The sequence below is a fragment of the Pezoporus occidentalis genome, unplaced genomic scaffold (genome assembly GCF_034315485.1).
Source record: "Pezoporus occidentalis ecotype Australia unplaced genomic scaffold, CSIRO_AGI_Poc_V1 ctg180, whole genome shotgun sequence".
NCBI lineage: Eukaryota > Metazoa > Chordata > Aves > Psittaciformes > Psittacidae > Pezoporus > Pezoporus occidentalis.
In genome coordinates this window covers 1027016-1045185 of record NW_026913641.1, presented here as the reverse complement: position 1 = coordinate 1045185, position 18170 = coordinate 1027016, and the positions used below count along the sequence as shown (strand labels likewise).

General features: G+C 46.2%; 1 protein-coding gene across 1 annotated transcript; it reads right to left on the bottom strand.

Moving 5' to 3' along the window:
* Window positions 1-369: 369 nt before the first annotated feature.
* Window positions 370-17180, bottom strand: MEX3C (mex-3 RNA binding family member C). Its single transcript, XM_062615382.1, has 2 exons — window positions 16358-17180; window positions 370-2622 (listed from the first exon to the last, which is right to left on the bottom strand). The coding sequence occupies exons 1-2, from the start codon at window positions 17016-17018 to the stop codon at window positions 1397-1399; spliced, it is 1887 nt and encodes a 628-aa protein (XP_062471366.1). The 5' UTR covers window positions 17019-17180; the 3' UTR covers window positions 370-1396.
* Between the last annotated feature and the right edge of the window lie 990 nt (window positions 17181-18170).

Sequence of the window (18170 nt, the reverse complement as noted above, 5' to 3'; positions counted from 1 at the left end):
ATAATTTCATTTTCTTAAGCTGAGAAAAAAGCTTTTTCGTGGGAAAATAATGCTTCGGGAAAAAAAAGTTAGAAAAAAATCCACCAGAACTCCACTTTGTGTCTTTTATTTGTTTGCTTATTTTTGGTTTTGTTTTTTAAAATTGTGTTTATTGTTTTAAATATGCCAGCACAGATTTGGGAACCTACTGAGGATGAAGCAGCAACAAACATCCACAGGTTGAAATGTAAGAAGCGCATTGAAAACTCTTTTTTTTAGAGTTTTGTTTTCTTTTTTTTAGGGTTTTGTTTTCTTTTTTTTAGGGTTTTGTTTTCTTTTTTTTAGGGTTTTGTTTTCTTTTTTTTAGGGTTTTGGGTTTTTTTTAAGGTTATTTCTTAAATGATGGGAAAGAGTTTTGAAATGAAGTAAACTGATTGCAGGGCCACTGTCACAGCTGCTGTCATGAGCAATACACAGGCACATGCGCAACTCCCCGTTTCTCCTTTACCTTATATAAATAATATATTTTTAGTATGTGCAAGACAAGTGTGGATTGAACACAGAAAAATGCTTCACATTTTCAACTATACACTCGCTACAAATGTAATTTAAGGACAGCTTGATTGGACTAATGAACGGAATGTCAGCATCCCCACTAGAAGTTGAACTATGGGAATCCCTCTCTGAAAAGGGATGGAGCCAGCCGGACTTTTCTACATTGCATTAAGAAAAGCAGTCGGTAGGAATTCATAAATCTAGATGCTCCTGATCCTCTGAACATACTGCCCTCAACGTCAGGCAAAATGGAGGTGTGTCGAGCAGCTTCTCTCAACTCTTTCACTGCAATTCATTATCTGAACCTGCCACTACATCACCCAAACCAAACCATGCTTTAACTGCAATGCTGAAGAATCAGGCCTAAGTTATGCACGAAGCAAAGAGTAAGATGTATGTATTTCCCCAAACCTGTTTTTCACAACTGGCAGTGTAAAGAAGGCAGCATTGGAAGTGTTGATATATTGATAATGCCACAAACTCTCCACGGCAGACGAGCACTTCTGAGTTCAGGCGATGAGGTTCACTGCTGCCAGCATACACAAGTCAAATGTTTAACAATGATCCTTTAGAAAGCTCATACGTGTCTTTTCAGTTGTACACCTGGTGAACACTTCCCCTTGCTGTGCCATATCACCACAACAACTCGCTCTATGTTCTATGTGTCATCTGCTTACAGTGAATCGGACAGAGACCACCTCTGTTTAGTGTTACTGTAGCAGCCTTTTGAGAAAGCAGAAATTCATTAACAACTTCAGCCTAATCCCAAGAAAGCTCAATATTCAGAATTCATTACGAAGTTTACCAGCAGGTGCCATTACACTCATGCCTTTAACAGTCCATATATAATATCCATATGTGTTTACGAGTGAATTTGGATTGCCTGAGTAACAGCTGTCTGGCAAACAGGACACGATGGCATTTCTTTCTCACAGATTTTGTTGGCACACTCCATGCAGAAGAGATTGTGGCCACAGGGGACCAGGGCCGCAATGACTTCGCTCTCAAAGCAGATCACGCAGTCGTGCTTCTGTCTCGACTCTGGGGGAGAGCTGGACGTGGAGCCACCATTGGAAGAGGAATAGCTGTTGGTACCGTTGGAGAAAGCAGGTATGTATACGGGAAGGCCAGCTTGGTGGATGACGGTAGGTGGGTCGCTCGTCGCTCTCCTCACCAGCGAGTGATCCAGACTCTCTGGAAATGTGGGTGACAAGTGAGGAGTAGATGGCTGGCTGGCTTGGCGCCGAGGCTTGGCATTGCTTGCAGCATCAGTACCAAAGCCAGAGAGAGGGTTTACCGGTTCAAAAGGAGTCCAGATGGTTTGGCAAGGCATTGGTAAGGAGTCATACGCAGCAGAGTCGGCCGCAAGATCTTCCGTGCCAACTGAAGGCAGCGCTTCTCCAAACCAGAAGTTACCTGTGCTGAAGGGACTTGTTGGGCTGAAGTCAGCCAATCTATTGCTTCCAAAATAGGAATCTGTGGAGCCACTTCCCAAGGAGCTGGAGCTGTCATTTCTGTAATTAGAGATCATTCTGGTGCGGCTATGAGGGACAGGGTTAGAGGGGATCCACGCTGAGCTGAGGGTGCCTCCTTCGAAGCTCACATCCGTACCGTTGTAGTGGAAGTCGTTCTCCTCGCTCAGCTCGATGTAGTTCCCGGTGCGCATCGCTATGTGCATCTCTATCTCCTCACGCGCACGGTCCACGTTTTCAGGCATCCCCGTGACTTCAAAGACAGGCTCCTTGTCTCTGCTGGGAGTGACTATGTAGGTATGGGTCTGCTGCTGAATTCTTTTGATTGTAGCTCCTTTTGGACCAACCACCAGCCCAACTACGCGGTAAGGCACCCTGACTTGGACAGTTGTCTGACCTGGCAGGCTGGGTGTACATGGCAAACCTGCCAGGACAGGACCGTTCTTGTTGCGTGATGCTCTGATCATGGAGAAGTGTTCAGCAGCTGAGAGAATTTCCCTTTTGGCCATGGCTACGTCCTCTTTTCGTCCAGTGACAACAAAGATGGGTTCTTCTCCACGAACAGGGGTCTTAATGTAAGTATTTGTCTTGGCCCTTAGTGCTTTTATTTTGCAACCTGTTTAAAGGGAACACATGCAAGTTTAGCAAGACAGCTAAGTTTAGAAAGCCACAAGAAAGTCCGCTATTTTAAGCGGCTTGGGAGTTCCAAGAAACCATAGGGTGAAACCAAAAGCAGCTGTTTTTATCTCTGCAATCCACAGCAGAGAAAGCAGTAACAACTTCCATCCATTATTTCCAAGCAGAACTCTGGTACTTACAGCCGCAGACTATTTTAGCAATGTTTCTTGGGCTGTTTTAGCCCATCACCTCCTCAACAGCTATTAAATGGTAAATAAACATGGACGGCTTTTCCCTGACAGCCACATTCATGATTACTCCATAATGGTGGGTTATCTCCATTGATTGGGTATCCTTCAGCTATTTCGGACATCCTGCAAAAGCAGTAAAGGCTCTCACACAGATGCACGTATGTCTGATATACACCAGCCTTTCACCGACAAGTGTGACCTAAATGCAAATTAAACCTTTACAAGGGAGAGAAGAGTCTGTGATACAACCTGCAGAGGATATAGATAAAATTGATCTACTGAGAACTCTTCATCTGCTTCCTGTTACCAGTAAGTGTTATTTAAACATTACTCTTCCCTGTGGGGTGAAGGAGCCACTCCCTGAGCTGTCAAGTAGGAGCTCAAGCAGGTTGCATGCAAATAAAGCTTACTGTGCAGTATTATGTGCCTACATGGAATTTCTCTCATTAACTGGGTAAATACAATCCAAAAGAGAAACAAGAAGTTAATGGAACATTTGTCTTTGATTTCTGGGGACTGAATTATAAAGTTTGCTAGAACACAGTGGCAGCAGGCTCCCTTTCTCAAGATGCTTAAGGCATTTTGGCATGGTGCCTACAGAAGCACCTCTTACCCATCACAGGACCAGAAAAACCTGCAGTGCGAAACTGAGAGACATAAGCAGGCCCACGACATGCAAGACAGTCTATGGCATTCAGTCTTAACTGAATTTAGCCTGTATTAAAACAAATTCAAAAGCATGTCATGCTAAATGTCATTTTATAGCAAACCTCATCTTGAAACAACTACAAGCAACGTTTGCAGATCAAGTGTTTTAAGCATCATTTCACTTGCAGAGTGAAATTCGTTCCCATTTTATTCATTTACTTTAAGTATCTCATAACTGTCTGGGTACATGAAACAGTCTCTTGAAACAGTGTTTTTTTGCACCCAAGGTACCACTAGTGATAACAATTTTATAGTTAAAAAGCCACTCAAACATGCACTTTATTCAGGACTATCTACTAATAAAAAAAACAGCAAATATGCAGATGCTGGCTGGAACAGAGGGAAGGAAGACCTGCTTCTCACAGGGCCCCTCCACACAGCAAGGACAAAGGCTGAACACAACAGCCCTTTGTTTCCAGGACACAGCTGGAGAGGAAGTTCATTATCTTCAACAGCTTGTAGGGAGGCCCTACCTCCACCAGAAAGTGCAGGGAGGAGCAGGGGAGTGCTCCTGCAAGGGAAGGAGTGAGGCACAGGCAGATCTGCACAATGGAGGGATGCAGACCTGAGAGCTGAACACGTAGTTCAGCAAGAGGCACAAGTACTTGCAGGAGAAAACAAACCCATAAACCTCAACCTCCCACTACGGCCCACTGGAAAGGCACCAGCACCCCAATAGATAAAATAAAGGAAAACACAGGCACGAGATGCCTTCTGGAAGCTGCAAAATACACATCCTTTGAAGCCGTGTCATTTCCAAGCTTGTAAGAGACAACAGCACCTTGCTCTGGCATTCTGCCTTTACTACCTCCATCTCTTTGTTTGCATTTCTCCCTGTAGATAAATCTGTTTCCCACCCTTTCACAGTTACTCAGAAAATGTGTTGGGTTCAAGTCTTAAACCCACAAGGGTCCCTAAAATGGTGCTGCTGAGGTTTTCACTCCAATCAAGCCCTCTTTACTGGAACACCAAAAGCCAAAGTCAGCCTCCTGGTGTGCTTCAATTATTCTCCAATTTACACAGATAACTTTAATCTACTCCATTCCACCCAAGTACATGCTCTTACTTCCTAAAAGATTAGAGGCAGCATTTAAAGAATACTTAGCACAAGACATACACATAATAAATATCAATGTGGCTATATATATACACCACACTTCAGAGCCTACTTACTTCTAGATTCCAAAGTGCCTTACCAATTCTTACAGTTTACATTTTAGATGAGATTTTCCTGATGTTTTAGAAACTCAAATTGAGTCAGAAGTCTGCACCATCAGCTCCATTCCCCAATTCAGCTGCTAACTCACAGAGATTGCTTTGCCAGAGCTGCATTTCCAAACCACTCCCGTGTGAAGGAAAGCCTTCCTGACTTTCTTCCTCAGGCTGCAGAAGGGCACAGACCAAGATGGGCACCCTTTTCTTTCAGGGTGTGAGCCACATACCTAGAAAGCAGATACTGAATACTGACTCAGCTCCCTGCAGCAACAGAACAAGACTTTTAAACAGTGCAAAGATGGCTCCAATGGAACACTGACCATTAACACCAACTCTCAAACTCTATCTGAAACTTAGAAGGAACTGAAGATAGTCACCACATATGAAACCCAACATTTCTGCATGAGTCAGTAATACCTGCTGGGTTTGGTCAGCAAGGAGTGCTGGAAAACCCCACAACAGACAGTCATGTCAGAGCACAAGGTCAGCTGCCCATCAGAGCACTCCAGCAGCATGATCTTTCTATTTGCCTTTACTCAGCCACTCTGGTTGCCCATCCTCCCCCATTACTCACTACCGAGATGATGACATGAAGCATGGCTGATCCCATCCCCAGTCCGACAGCTCCCAGCACCTAGAGGCGCTGAGGCCACAACATGAACTATGGCTATGAACTCATGTGGCTGAAGGATGAATCAAGAAGTTTCCCAGTCTCCTGAGCTTACTCAGAGAAAAAAAAAAGGAAGACAAAGGGAAAAAAAAAACAACATGGCCCCAGTTATTGTAGCCAGGATGTTTAAGTAGAGAGATAAAAAAGCCTGAAGAGAAGACTGGAAATTCAATTTAATCAAATCTTTCAAAGCAATTTTAGCTTTGGTATGTTAATGGAAGTCTATTCAATACAAGTTACCGTACTTGATTCAGCAGCGTAAGCATTCCTAGGCAGCACATTCATCCATAAGTACACATTGACATAGCTAAAGCAAAATCCTTTAGTTTTGCTTGCATTTAGGCAAAGATTCAGTACTGGCCTGCCCAGGCACCTGTGGAGGAGCTGAGCTGTACGGAGCCCTGCAGGCAGTGTTCATCCTGTGCCGGCTGATTTGTACCATTCTTCTCAAGTCTCCTCCCCATTTTTCCTGTAAGAGGATTATTCGACCGAACATTTTAAACACACTCGAACATCATACTCCCCAAGAGACTTAAAGGTAGCTCTGAATGAACTGTTTACCTCATACACTGCCCATTTTAAATGATGAAACACTTCCTTATTAAAGAAAATGTGATACGAAGACAGATTATTTCCTCTCTCCCCACTGAAAGTGAGAGTTAAGCACAGCAGCCACAGCACATGCAGTCCTCACCTGCCACACAGCAATGGCCACCTCAGCCTTCGCTCCAACTTTCACCTTTCATCGCCACAAACAGGATGAAATACATCAAACCTGGTCTCAGGCCACTTACTCCACGACAGAAACTCCCCAAGGGAGCCAGCAGAGCCCGGTGACTGCAGCGGGAGTGCTCTGCACCACACCAGCAGCCTGCTGCTCTGAGCCAAGAACCACCCGAAATTCAGTCCATGAACGACTCCTCTGTCATTCAAAGCAGCAGCCCAGGAGGAACAGAACCTTCTTCTCCAGCGATTTCTTTCTTCTGTTAAATTCACCTCAACGCCACACACCGGGAATGGGACATGGACTGATTTATAGATGAGGATCCCTTCATCGTGTGGTCTCTTTCAAAGAACTACACCAGGGGAAGAGAGTCCTTCATGCTTCTCAGTACCAACACTAGCAATATGCAGCCTGTCAAAGCAGAGACACCCACCTCATACCCACATTCCTCCTGCAACTCTTGCCAAGCGCTGTGAAACTGGGGTTCAGGTATGCACAGGAACCCAAACACTTTTAACCTTCATGTCTGTTTAACCTTGCCTCCCCAGTTACATAGGGCTTTGGAAACAAAAACCTGGGAAAAAAAAAAAGAAGCTTATCTAGATAGATGCCTGGAAGTCACAGTGGGTAAAAATTCAGTCAGCAGTCCCTACGAACCACAACCTAATACCAGTTTGTTCTCCTTCCTTCCTCCTGATGAGTCCTTTGTTAAAACTGAAAACCTCCTTCAAGACACCAAATCTGGTGGGAAGACACAGTATTGCCTGGGCTGTAAAAGCAGCAAGCAGGGTGAAGCTGCATTAGCACCAACTGACCTCTCATGGAGAAGGCAGGGCTGATGAGCAGTCCAAACCAAACCTGGCATCCTCCAACACAGCCCAGAGCAACCATGGGCAAAGCAGAGATGTGACAGATTGGCCTCTGCAGCTTGTCAGTACTAAAGAGGAAGATGTAGTTCACAGGAATATATTTTTCAGTTGCTTTGCTGTTATCTGATGAAAGACAATGGAGTATTACAGCCTCGACTAAACAGTCTTTAGCACACTGACCACTGATTTTGTAATAGGCTGGTATCAAGTAAGGAAGCAGCAATAGAGTAATTAGTGACATCAATCTGGAACCATGAACTGCTAGTGGAGTTGTGGCTAATTCCTTGCCTAGAAAGCAAGGGCAGGGTCTGGGAAGTCCCTGCAGACATGAAGGGAATGGCACAGGATCACTGGTCATGACAAGGAAAGAGGAGACTGCTCAAGGATTTGTTTTCTATGAACCTGCAGCTGTTGTATATGGACACAGTCTGTTAAGCTGGCACAGCCTCTTTCCTTGGTAGGTTGCCACAAGCTTTTAATTGGGAAGTGGAACTCCTGCAGCGAAGGTAACGAAGGATTTGCAGAGACTGAAACGCTGGATGTACCTTAAGGCTGCTGGGTCTGCAGAGCTTAACACTGCCCACCTGATAGAAAACAAAGAAAAATTAATCTACTTCATTAAGAATGACTGCTCTACGTAGTTTTTAGTGTTGCTCATTCCCATTGGTGGTACAAGCTGCATTCTTTTGCTTCCTCTTGGTTGTGACATGGCTAAAAATACCTATGCAGTTTGTGACTATACAGTAGAAAACTGATATATATGCCCAATTTATCATGCACAGATAGAGCTGCATTGGGACAGAAAAATTAAATCCTCTTCTAAATTGTTTAATGGTTAAACCACCTTAGGTAGGCTGGCAGCACAATTAAGACCAGAGTATTTATGACACTTCACTGGGTTATTAAAAGTATATGTTGTCTGGTCAGTTGATAGACTGACTCTGGCTACTAGCAGCCTTCACCTAAGATCAATTAATTCCTCTCACACCTTGTTTAAATTCATAGACAGTAAAATTTCAACCCCTTTTGTTTTTTTGTCAACTGGCTGTTGAATATCGTTAGTAAATGCAAGGAAGATGAAGTAACTTCTCCACACTTACAAATGATGCTGCTCCACACAAACCCCTAGATCTATGTACTCAGGCAGTTATTATCCCCTCTGTGGCATTCTGATTTTAGGAATGAAGGCTGTAAATTTAAAATTATTTTGAAACAATTTTAAGAGGCAGCCTAAACTTGGACATTATTTATCAGACAGAATTTTTTGAAAGCAAGTTTTCATTCATTTTGTATATTTTTCTCCATAATTGAAGGTAAGCTGAGAGACACCTCATCACAGAGCACAGCACCCGTCCTGAAGACAGCACTAGACCAACCACCAACAGCTTAGCTTTCCATTAGTATTCTGCAGTAAAGACAACAGTCTGATCACTATTTGGGTTAATTAGCTGGTAAGATTAAGGCTGCAGTGTGACCACTCAATGTAATGCCAACAAACATGAATAAACCAAGAGACAAGCACAGCTGGGACTCACTCAAGCTCATGGGGCAGGCCTGGAAACAGAAAATGACAGTCCCTGAAGGAAAAGGGAGCAGGGTAACTGCTTAAATGGGGGCACAGATACTGGCAGATTTTAAGGAATAGCCATTTTGTTCATCACCTAACAATCCAAAGCAGTCTCCTCCCTGATGGTGCCCAAGGTGCAGTTCCTTGGAGATGGCCACCTGAAATGCACAAGAAGAATCTGAAGATTAATTCCCCATGGCAAAGGCTTTTCCTACGGGCTACTCAAGCACCAGTACATCCCTCTGCCCTTCAACAGGTGGTATTTTTAGATGAAGCTTTCTGTTTATCACAGTAGGGATGTTTCTTAATGAGGACCCACAAAGCAGAGCTTCTCCTCAAATTTAGGATCTAAAATGCGATACTGGTACCATGACAACCTGAAATTTGGGAACAAAATTATCTGCTCCGAAGCATGGCTGCATTAATGGTTTCAGACAATGACTACCTCAGAAGTGCTATACACTGGTAATAACCATCTTTCACATCTAACTATAATGATACTACAATAAGCAATGCTGCAAGTAGGTACATTAGCTCCTAGGGTAGAAGAGAAAGGAAAACTCAACTGACAGCCACTCTGATAAAGTTATTCCAGAAAAGGAAAGATGACATATAGGTCTTTTAAGAAAAATAAGAATTTGAGCATTTTATACTTCTAGCAAAGACATGTTCCGTGCATCCTGACCCCACCATTAACTTACCACTGCAATCAAAGGCTTTTAGTTACGCTGCAGTTACCAAACCCCTGTGCCTGCCTGTGGAACATTTCAATACTACTCACACTATATATAGTGACCAAGACTGCTTCCATTATAATTCCATCATGCTCACCCATTTTTGAGCAGCAACTGACCACTTACCACTTTGTACTTTTTACATGCAGGAATGCTAAGATGATGTATGACTTTCCTGCTTGTCATCATCCAGCTGAAACTGCAGAAGGGTTTTAAGACAACATGCTTTCCAGACAAGCACTTCCATCTTGAGAGCACCAGGTGCTGCAGCTGTGCAGGCTCAGGCCTGTCTACGTACCAGGAGGGAAGATGACCTGGAGATCTCAAGTACTTTCATCAAGAGCCAACTAATCACAGTCAACCACTTCATCGTGCCAGACCTCAGGGAACAGTACTCTGTCTGGCCCCATTGCTGCCAAGAGGAGCTAACAGGATGGGAAAAGAGGGCAGCTTTAAGAATCTCTGATGATGCTGAGAAAGCTTCCCAAGAAAAGGCTGTTTACAAGCTCTTGGGACATTTCCCTCTTCTGGAAAACAAAAGCCCTAGTTCAGCAACCATGTACAAACTCATTACTCCTTAGGCATGTTATCAATTTATCAACTGACTTGTACATCAGTCCAGTACAGAATGAAGTAGCGAGCCTGCACACTGTTTGCTTTGTATGTCAGGCTGGGACAATCTACCAAATAAGTAATCTCAGAGGCAGAGGAATACTCCAATCCCCGAGACAGACAGCAACTCGGTAAACAAGTTACATGCAACAAAAGAACCAGAGGGCAACTTATATTATTAATTACAGTACCAAGACTAAGGCAGCAGCTGCTGAGAAAAATTAGAAGGATACAGTGTAGACAAGCAATAGGTATGAGAGGGAGTACTTTCAACAAACAAAATAGCTACAGGACAAGAGCTGTTTCCATCAAGAACACTGATCTAGTGAACGGAACAGACTGGTGTGAGCAACAGTGCTGGGAAAGCTGACCTGCAGATGGAGAATATTAAAAGGGACCACAATTCAAGATGGCATGATGGCAAATAAAAGGAAGACTGCAAAAACCCTATGCAAATCTTCACCTACACCAAATCCATGATTCAAAGATGCTGCAAGACCTGTGTTTTAATACACAAAATTCCACCATATACTGTCAAATATAAAATGAACTAGAAGGTAAAAAGTTGCGAGAAGCACTGTGTCTTTGATCAAAGAAGCAGCAGAGAACTTGGTACAGACTGCAGTACGACTGACTCACACCAGTGAGGGAAACAGAGATCTCAGATGCTGGTGAAACCTCATGAACCTAAAGGAACACCTGAAAGAGAGAGAAAAGGAAGACATTCTTAAAGGGTAACTGAACTTGGAAACAAATGCTTGATTTAGAGCTTCTTAACCTTTTCTTTTGATTAAACAGAAACGTTCTACAGCTCAGCAGCCTGTCAGGGTTTTTCTTGTCACAGCAAGTACCCCTGTTAAATTTTTTTGCTTCTGATAGGGAACTGGCCCTGTGGGATGGACATATTGCATCAAAAACAAGTTTAAGCTTTGAGATATCCAACACTTTGTTTAGAACAAAGTTTCTCTTCCAGAAATTCAGACCACAGCGTACTACAAGAGAGGGCTACAGGGGCTACTGCAAGGAAACACACATCATCTGCCAACTTTACTAACAGCTGAAAAAAAGTGTTCATCACTGGTTTTTCATGCCACAGACAGGTTAATCTAGTGTAGTTCGGAAACACATTAGCCAGGATTTCTTTTGTATGTATGAGTTATAAACTTAAAAAGCCATGTTATTTTAGAACATAGAAATTTTGAGGGGGAAAAAAAAAGGGGGGGGGAGGGGGAGCAGAGAATTAAAATTTAGCATTTTACCTCGTAAGATTTCTGTTAATTTCAGCTTCATCCAAAAAGAAAATCTACTTATGCAGGTATTCACTTCTGGTACTCATACGTTAAAATATACAGAATTACTGGCAGACTACAGAAAGACAAAAATCACCTGAGTGTGAACTGAGTTTGGTGTGCTTCCCACCCAGAAACCCAAACAGTAGCAGCATTTGTAACTGAGGATTTATGATCCCAGCTGGAGAACCTGCACCCTTCTGACACACCCTGCAACTGGTGTTGGGTCTTTGCATAAAGCAAATCACAAACAGTGGAACCAAAATGTTTGTTAAACAGCACCAGAGCAATAAATCACTGGAACTTCAGCAGGGAACTGAGGCCACTGTATGTTCATATGTTTTAAGTTCCTAGATTTACAAGCTCTAAAAATTATGCTTATCAGAAAAACAGCTTTTATACTGGATTTCAACAAACAGCTCAAGTTTTCTTTCAGTCTTTAGAGCAAACCATTTCATATAATATCTAATAACCTGCTTGCTGTAGAGGATGCAAAAACAAATCTGAAGTATAACTGACTTTCAGCTTTCACTTAAAATAAGTTAGCTGAGGTCTTTGCTGTCTGTGGCAATAAGCTGGCACTGAGACATATGATGACTTCAGTCATGTAAATTAAACTTATTCCTGAGAGTGGAAATCTTTAAGCATCCAGGTAAAAACAAGCGAACAGGCAATTCAGACTAGTTAGCTGTGTTTATGCTGACTACTTACAGGTGAGCAATTAATAACCAGTCAAGGCTACATAAATATTGTCAGTAACTCAGTAACACTGTTATCACAACACAGAGACATAAATCCAGACACACTGTTCTCTATGAAAAGGTGTAATTATCCTACCATAGGGCATCCAGGTACCGGACTCTGCTAACACAAGTATTTCCTCCAGGACTGTTTTAGCACCACTTCCACTCCCCCAGGAGTGGTAGGTATTGTTCTTATTCAGCTGTTCAGCTGCGCTAGTTATCAGCTACCAACTTACCAGAAGTATTTTGTTTCAAGGTACAGGACTGTTTTAAGCAAAGTAACATTTTGCTCAAGTATGCATTCAAAAGCAAAGAGCAAAAAGGGGTCCAAGATCATTAAATACGCATAAAATTGTTATTTCAGCGGCAAGGCTGTCTCATGCAAAGCAGATTTGTCATTATCGATTTAATCAGTGAAATGGGATGATATCATTCCTCCTCCTCTTACTCATCTGGGGTTTGGAGACTGCCCGGCTCGTTTCAGTTTCTGCAGCCATCATCTGAACTATACTTACTGAAGAAAGAAAAGCATCAAGCTCGAGAGTTAAGTAGCTCAACTCGAGTGATGTCTTCAGGAGAAAAAACACTACTGTCAGCTTTATAGGAGAGAGAAACACTTGGAAAAATCACATTACTTGGATAGTCACAACAGTGGAATGCAATAGGCAAATATCCCAGCAATCATCTGAAGACAAAACAGGGATGCAGCACCTCCCTACAGCACAGACTTCTGTCCCTGCCTGCATTGTTCAGGTTTTCTGTTCATGCCTTCAGACACCACCCCTCTTTTTGCATTATTCAAAAGAGCTTTTAGTGTTTAAACATGCTTTTCTTATTAAAGAAAGTGGATGGGGAAGGGGACACTAAAGACCCCAGTTAAGCTTATCAAATCCTTCTCAGGGCCCACCAGGATTGACAATTACCATGCCCAACTTCACATATAGGGATGTACATAGAGGATGCTTGCAGGTGATCCACAGCAGACTTCTGCAAGTCCTTCACATGATCTAGAGGTTAAAACAAAACCTCCCAAGTTAGATCCCTAGAAGTTGGTTGTTTTTTTTAAGTCTAGATTCATGCTTATATAATTTTGGGTATACGCCCTATGCCAGCTTTTCTCAGGCAAACAAGGTCACCTCCTTGGCAATGCAGCTTTCTTGCACCACTTCTCAAGAGCACTTTCTCAAACTTTATTTTCTAAAAACCAAAGCAACTTTGTGCATGCAGGACTTTTAGCTGCTGACAGCAAAGGAACTCACTTTTCTCATCAGCACGATGACTGGACAACTTAACGAGGGCTGGATTCAACAGCAAGTGCAAATTCATACAGGAAGCCTGTACAATGCCATGAATGGAATCTAGTTTTCCTGGCTCCAAATCACATGCCTTTACAAGAATAAAAGGATACAAACACCTTTTCCTTTGCTGTTCACCTTTGAGATTCTTCCACTTCATATGAAGAATTGTATTACACTATCCCAACCAGCGTCTGTCAGCTGCATTTTTGGGGAATAAGAAAAGGTTGAGAACATTTAAGATTAAAAAAAAAAATAAACAAAAAAAAAATCCAAAACCAATCACCATCCCTCCAGGTTTAAGAAATACTACGGGACTTTTCATTTTAAAGAAGGAACACCTACTATTCACTAAAAGAAAATCTTACTTAAGCCTTCTCTGTGATATAAATGCTTCCAGCACCATTGAAACACTGTCACAGTAACCCAGCAGCTTCACAAGAAAGCCATCAGCTACTAGGTACATTTCAGGCACTCTGCACCAACCTGTAGCTGCAACATCTCACATCTGTGCACAGCTTACAGCAAAGATCTGGCAAGGGCAGCTACCCATGTGTGGACCAGCTATTCAGTGACCCAGAGCAGGGCTGCAGTCACTGCCTGACGTGCTGTATTTATGCCTGAAACTTGCACATAATTGGAAAAAGGCTATATGTGAGCACCATGAGGTTTTTGCGTGCTTACAGCTCTCCTACGAATGAGGTGCTCCTTTGGTCTGATACAGAGTGCCTGCAAGTTCTCCTACCCCATGCAAAAAATCAGATTTAGGTAAAGAATACTGTGGAATTCTGGTTATCATTATTCTTTCAGTTAGGATGACTTACAGTACACATGCTTTCAGGCACAGCAGCGAGGCCTCCTGTGAAACCTAGACCAAGCTTAGCACTTCTGGTATTTCAGAGTTGATGTTTTTGGGGGCTGCAGACATTTCAAGTTCTTTTTATACCTCACAAAGACAGCAAAAGAGCAAATATAAAGTTAAATCTTAGTGAAAACGTGTCAGAATTAACATCCCAATCACACTGCCCTTACATAATTGGATATTAAAAGTATCACAGTGCAGAGGAGTCTAGCATAAAACTTAAGCTGAATTCACTCAAGATAATGCAACCAGCTGTGTGCTAGAAAGAACATGCAGCATCTTCCGTTTTCAGAGAGAACAGAAGGATGGGTGAAGGATGCAGCTCAGACCAGACTTGCTTAGGGCAGACCAAGCTGCACTACAGTTGACCACACACTGCTGGGTTAGAGCACATACACATGCAAAGCAGGTGGGTAAGGGCCTTTAGCCTGAGTCGTGAGACAGCACAGCTCTGGGCCATAGAAGGACCTGCAAGGACCAGTATTTCTAAGAAATTTGACAAAAACTCAGTGGAACTAATACAGCTTACGTAAGTTGGTCTCTTAAGCATAGGTCTCCCCAGATGAGAGCTCTGAAGGACCTCCTTGCGCAAAGCTTTCATGGAAGTATATTTGGTAACAGTTTTTTTAGCTCTCCCTCCACTCCTGCTCCTTCCTCCTTTGTAGCCCTAATTCTCTTTATGATAGAATCCCTCCCCACCAAGGCTAAATATTTTATCACAAGCCAAACACTGTAAGATCTGATAAGAAAAGCAGAAGCAGCAAATGAACTCTCCAGGAACAGTGATCCCATTTTTAAACAAATTCCATTATCTTGTTTTTAAGTAACTCGAGGCACTGAAAAAATGTACTACAGAGAACAATCCTGATCAAGGGGAGAAAAACACAGCTGCCTAATCTGTCCTTGAAGCCCAATAACTTGCATTTCTCTTCTAGAGGGCTGTAGCAATAACCATTTTCAGTTCTGTTTTCCATCTCCCCCCTCCCTGCCTGCCATCCCCAGTGACACATGAGGAAGTCTTAAGACATTCAAACACAAGTTATTGGAAAAGACGTTTTCTGCTTGAAACAGAACAGACTTGGCTGCATCAGAGGAAGCTACCTGCTAATTTCTGCAGCACACCCTTCGGTTCTCTGACAAACCCAGCAAAAAAAAAAAAAACACCTTTGACTGCTAAAAGTCTAAAATACATGTAGGAAGAGAAAACAAATGTCAGTGCTCAGTGGGCATTTCTTTAGTACCACATGGTTCAGACCGATTTTACCATTTCTTCCACACTCAAGGGAGAAAAAGAAACAAAAGCCACATTGATGCAGAGAGACCAGACAGCATAACAGTTCGTTATCAGAGCCTATCAGCAAACGAGACACACCACCCCCAAACCAATAAAGAGTAGCACAGAAAGGGAAGAGGAAGACAGCAGCAACTCCACTGTCTGTGCTCCCACACCTACACTTGACGCTGCTCAGCGCTTCCCCTGGTATATAAAGTGCTTTTAGAATCAGGTTTACGGCCAGAAAGCCGGCATGAAACGTCATCTTTCTAACTCCTCGGAGCACCGCTCCCAGGAGACCACATGAAAGGGCAGCAGCGATATGACCTTATCCTAACAGCGTAATAGAGACCCGCGGAGTGTAGCAACAGCGATCAACAGGAAGCCGCAAACCGGGCAGAAAGGCAAAGGCTTTCACACAGAAGGGCTGCACGTGGTTCCTTTCTCCACCTCGCTCGCTTCGGAGGTCCCACTGTCTCGGCGAGCGTCGTGGAGAGCTATAGGAACAGTATCAGCCCATACTCTGCGCTGCAAGGCAAGGAAGTTAAAAGTCCTTCACCCTAAAAGCCTTTGTAAAACACAGGTACAAAGTTCCTATGGTGAAACTGAAGACCACAAGCCCAGTGTCACCGAAGACCAACGCTTGTTGCCAACACCTCCCTATGCAAAGCCAGGCTACACGCTGAGTTTTACAGCTCAAGTTAACAACAACCGAAGGGCTGAGCTAGCCCAGGGCTTGCTCTCACCCCCCGGCTGCTCATGCAGCGCCGGCCCCATGTGCTCCGCGGGGCACCCGGGGCTTCGGGGAGAGGGAACCGGCCCCCGGGAGACACGAACCCACTGCCGGGGAGAGGGGCTCCTCCAGCCAACCACGAACGGGCCCTCCCGGGGGTGTGTGGGGAGAGGCCCGGCCGCACTCACCCTGTCTCCCCACGATCTCGGCCACATGCTCCGAGCTGGGCACGGGCACACACTCGGTGGTGTTGACGCTCTTTCGGCGGAGCAGCGCCGCCTGCTCGCTGCTGAGGCCCGTGGCCCCCCCGCCGCTGCCCAGGCCGCCGCCGTAGGCGCGGGACAGCATCGCCGCCATCATGCCCTGAGGATCGTCCGCCCCGCGAAACGCTCCCGCCGCCGGCGGCTCCCGCACATCGAAGGAAGGCGACAACAGGACGGAGCCCAGCGGCGGCAGCAGCGACAGCGGCTGGGAGGGCGAGAGCACCAGCACGGCGGCCGTGTCCTGGTCCTCCTCCTCCGCGTCCTCTCCCGCCAGCAGCTCCTCCTCGTCCAGCTCCAGGTCCAGGTCCAGGTCCGCCTCGTCCCCGGCCGCCGCCGCCTCCTCCTCCTCTGCCCCTCCAGGCCCCGGCTCCAGGGGGGGATCGGACGGCGGAGCCAGGCTCGCCTGCCGCAGCCGGGCTTGCCTCTGGGACGCCCCTGCCCCTCCTTGGCCGCGGAGGCTGAGGCCGGCGAAGCTCTGCTGGAGCACCAGCAGCGGCTGCGGCGACGCCGGGCGGGGAGGAAGGAGCGGCGGCAGCTCGGCGGGCTCGGCGGCGGGGGAGGCCGCGGCGGTGCTGCCGCTCGGCATGGCGGAGAGGCACTGCGGGCCGGGCCGGGCCGGGCCGGACTCAGCGGCGTGGGGCCACCATGCCACAGCCACCACGGAGCGCGGCCTGGCCACCGGGGCCGGCTCCTCACCGCGCCTTTTGTCTCATGGCGCTGCCCCCGGCGGCGGCCGCGGGCGGCGGCGGCGGCGGCAGCGGGGGGGGGGGGGGGGGGCGTGCATGCGAGGAAGAGGCGGCCCCGCCCCGCCCCGCGCTCGCCGCCTCGCCATTGGCCAGCGGAGCCGGTTTCTGGGCGGGGCCTGCGCGGGGCAGGGGAGGGCGCGCGCGGTCGGTGGCCGCTACCGGCGCTCGGTGCCTGAGGGAGCGGGGCGGGGGGGGGCCGGGGTCAGGGAGCAGCTTGTGCGGAAGGGAGCTTAGAGCTCATCCAGCCCCAACCCCTGCCACGGGCAGGGACCCCTTCCACTAGAGCAGCTTGCTCCAAGCCCCTGTGTCCAACCTGGCCTTGAACACTGCCAGGGATGGGGCAGCCACAGCTTCTCTGGGCACCCTGTGCCAGCGCCTCAGCACCCTCACAGCAAAGAGCTTCTGCCTTAGATCTAACCTGAACTTCCCCTGTTCCAGTTTGAACCCATCACCCCATGTCCTACCACTACAGTCCCTGATGAAGAGCTCCTCTCCAGCTTTCCTGTAGCCCCTTCAGGCACTGGAGCTGCTCTCAGGTCTCCCCTTCAGGAGCCTTCTCTTCTCCAGGCTGCCCCAGCCCAGCTCTCTCAGCCTGGCTCCAGAGCAGAGCTGCTCCAGCCCTCGCAGCATCTCCATGGCCTCCTCTGGCCTCGCTCCAACAGCTCCACGTCCCTCTCGTGCTGCTGCCCCAGAGCTGGATCAGGACTGCAGGGGGGGTCCCCCCAGAGCACAGCAGAGGGGCAGGATCCCCTCCCTGAGCTGCTGCTCACGCTCTGGGGGTGCAGCCCAGCACATGGGGGGGTTCTGGACTCAAGCGCTCACTGGAGCTGAGTCATGGGGAGCTTCTCCTCACCCAACACCCCAAGTCCTTCTCCTCAGGGCTGCTCTGAATTTCTTCTCTGACCAACCTGTAGCTGTTCCTGGGATTGCCCTGATGCCATGTGGGGCAGTGTCGAACGCTTTGCACAAGTCCACATAGGTGTTGTCAGCTC

Coding starts and splice junctions, on each gene's coding strand:
- MEX3C (XM_062615382.1), bottom strand. CDS start 17,018: ATGCCGAGCGGCAGCACCGCCGCGGCCTCCCCCGCCGCCGAGCCCGCC. Junction 2,623..16,357: donor CGAGATCGTGGGGAGACAGG/GTGAGTGCGGCC, acceptor CCCTTTAAACAG/GTTGCAAAATAAAAGCACTA.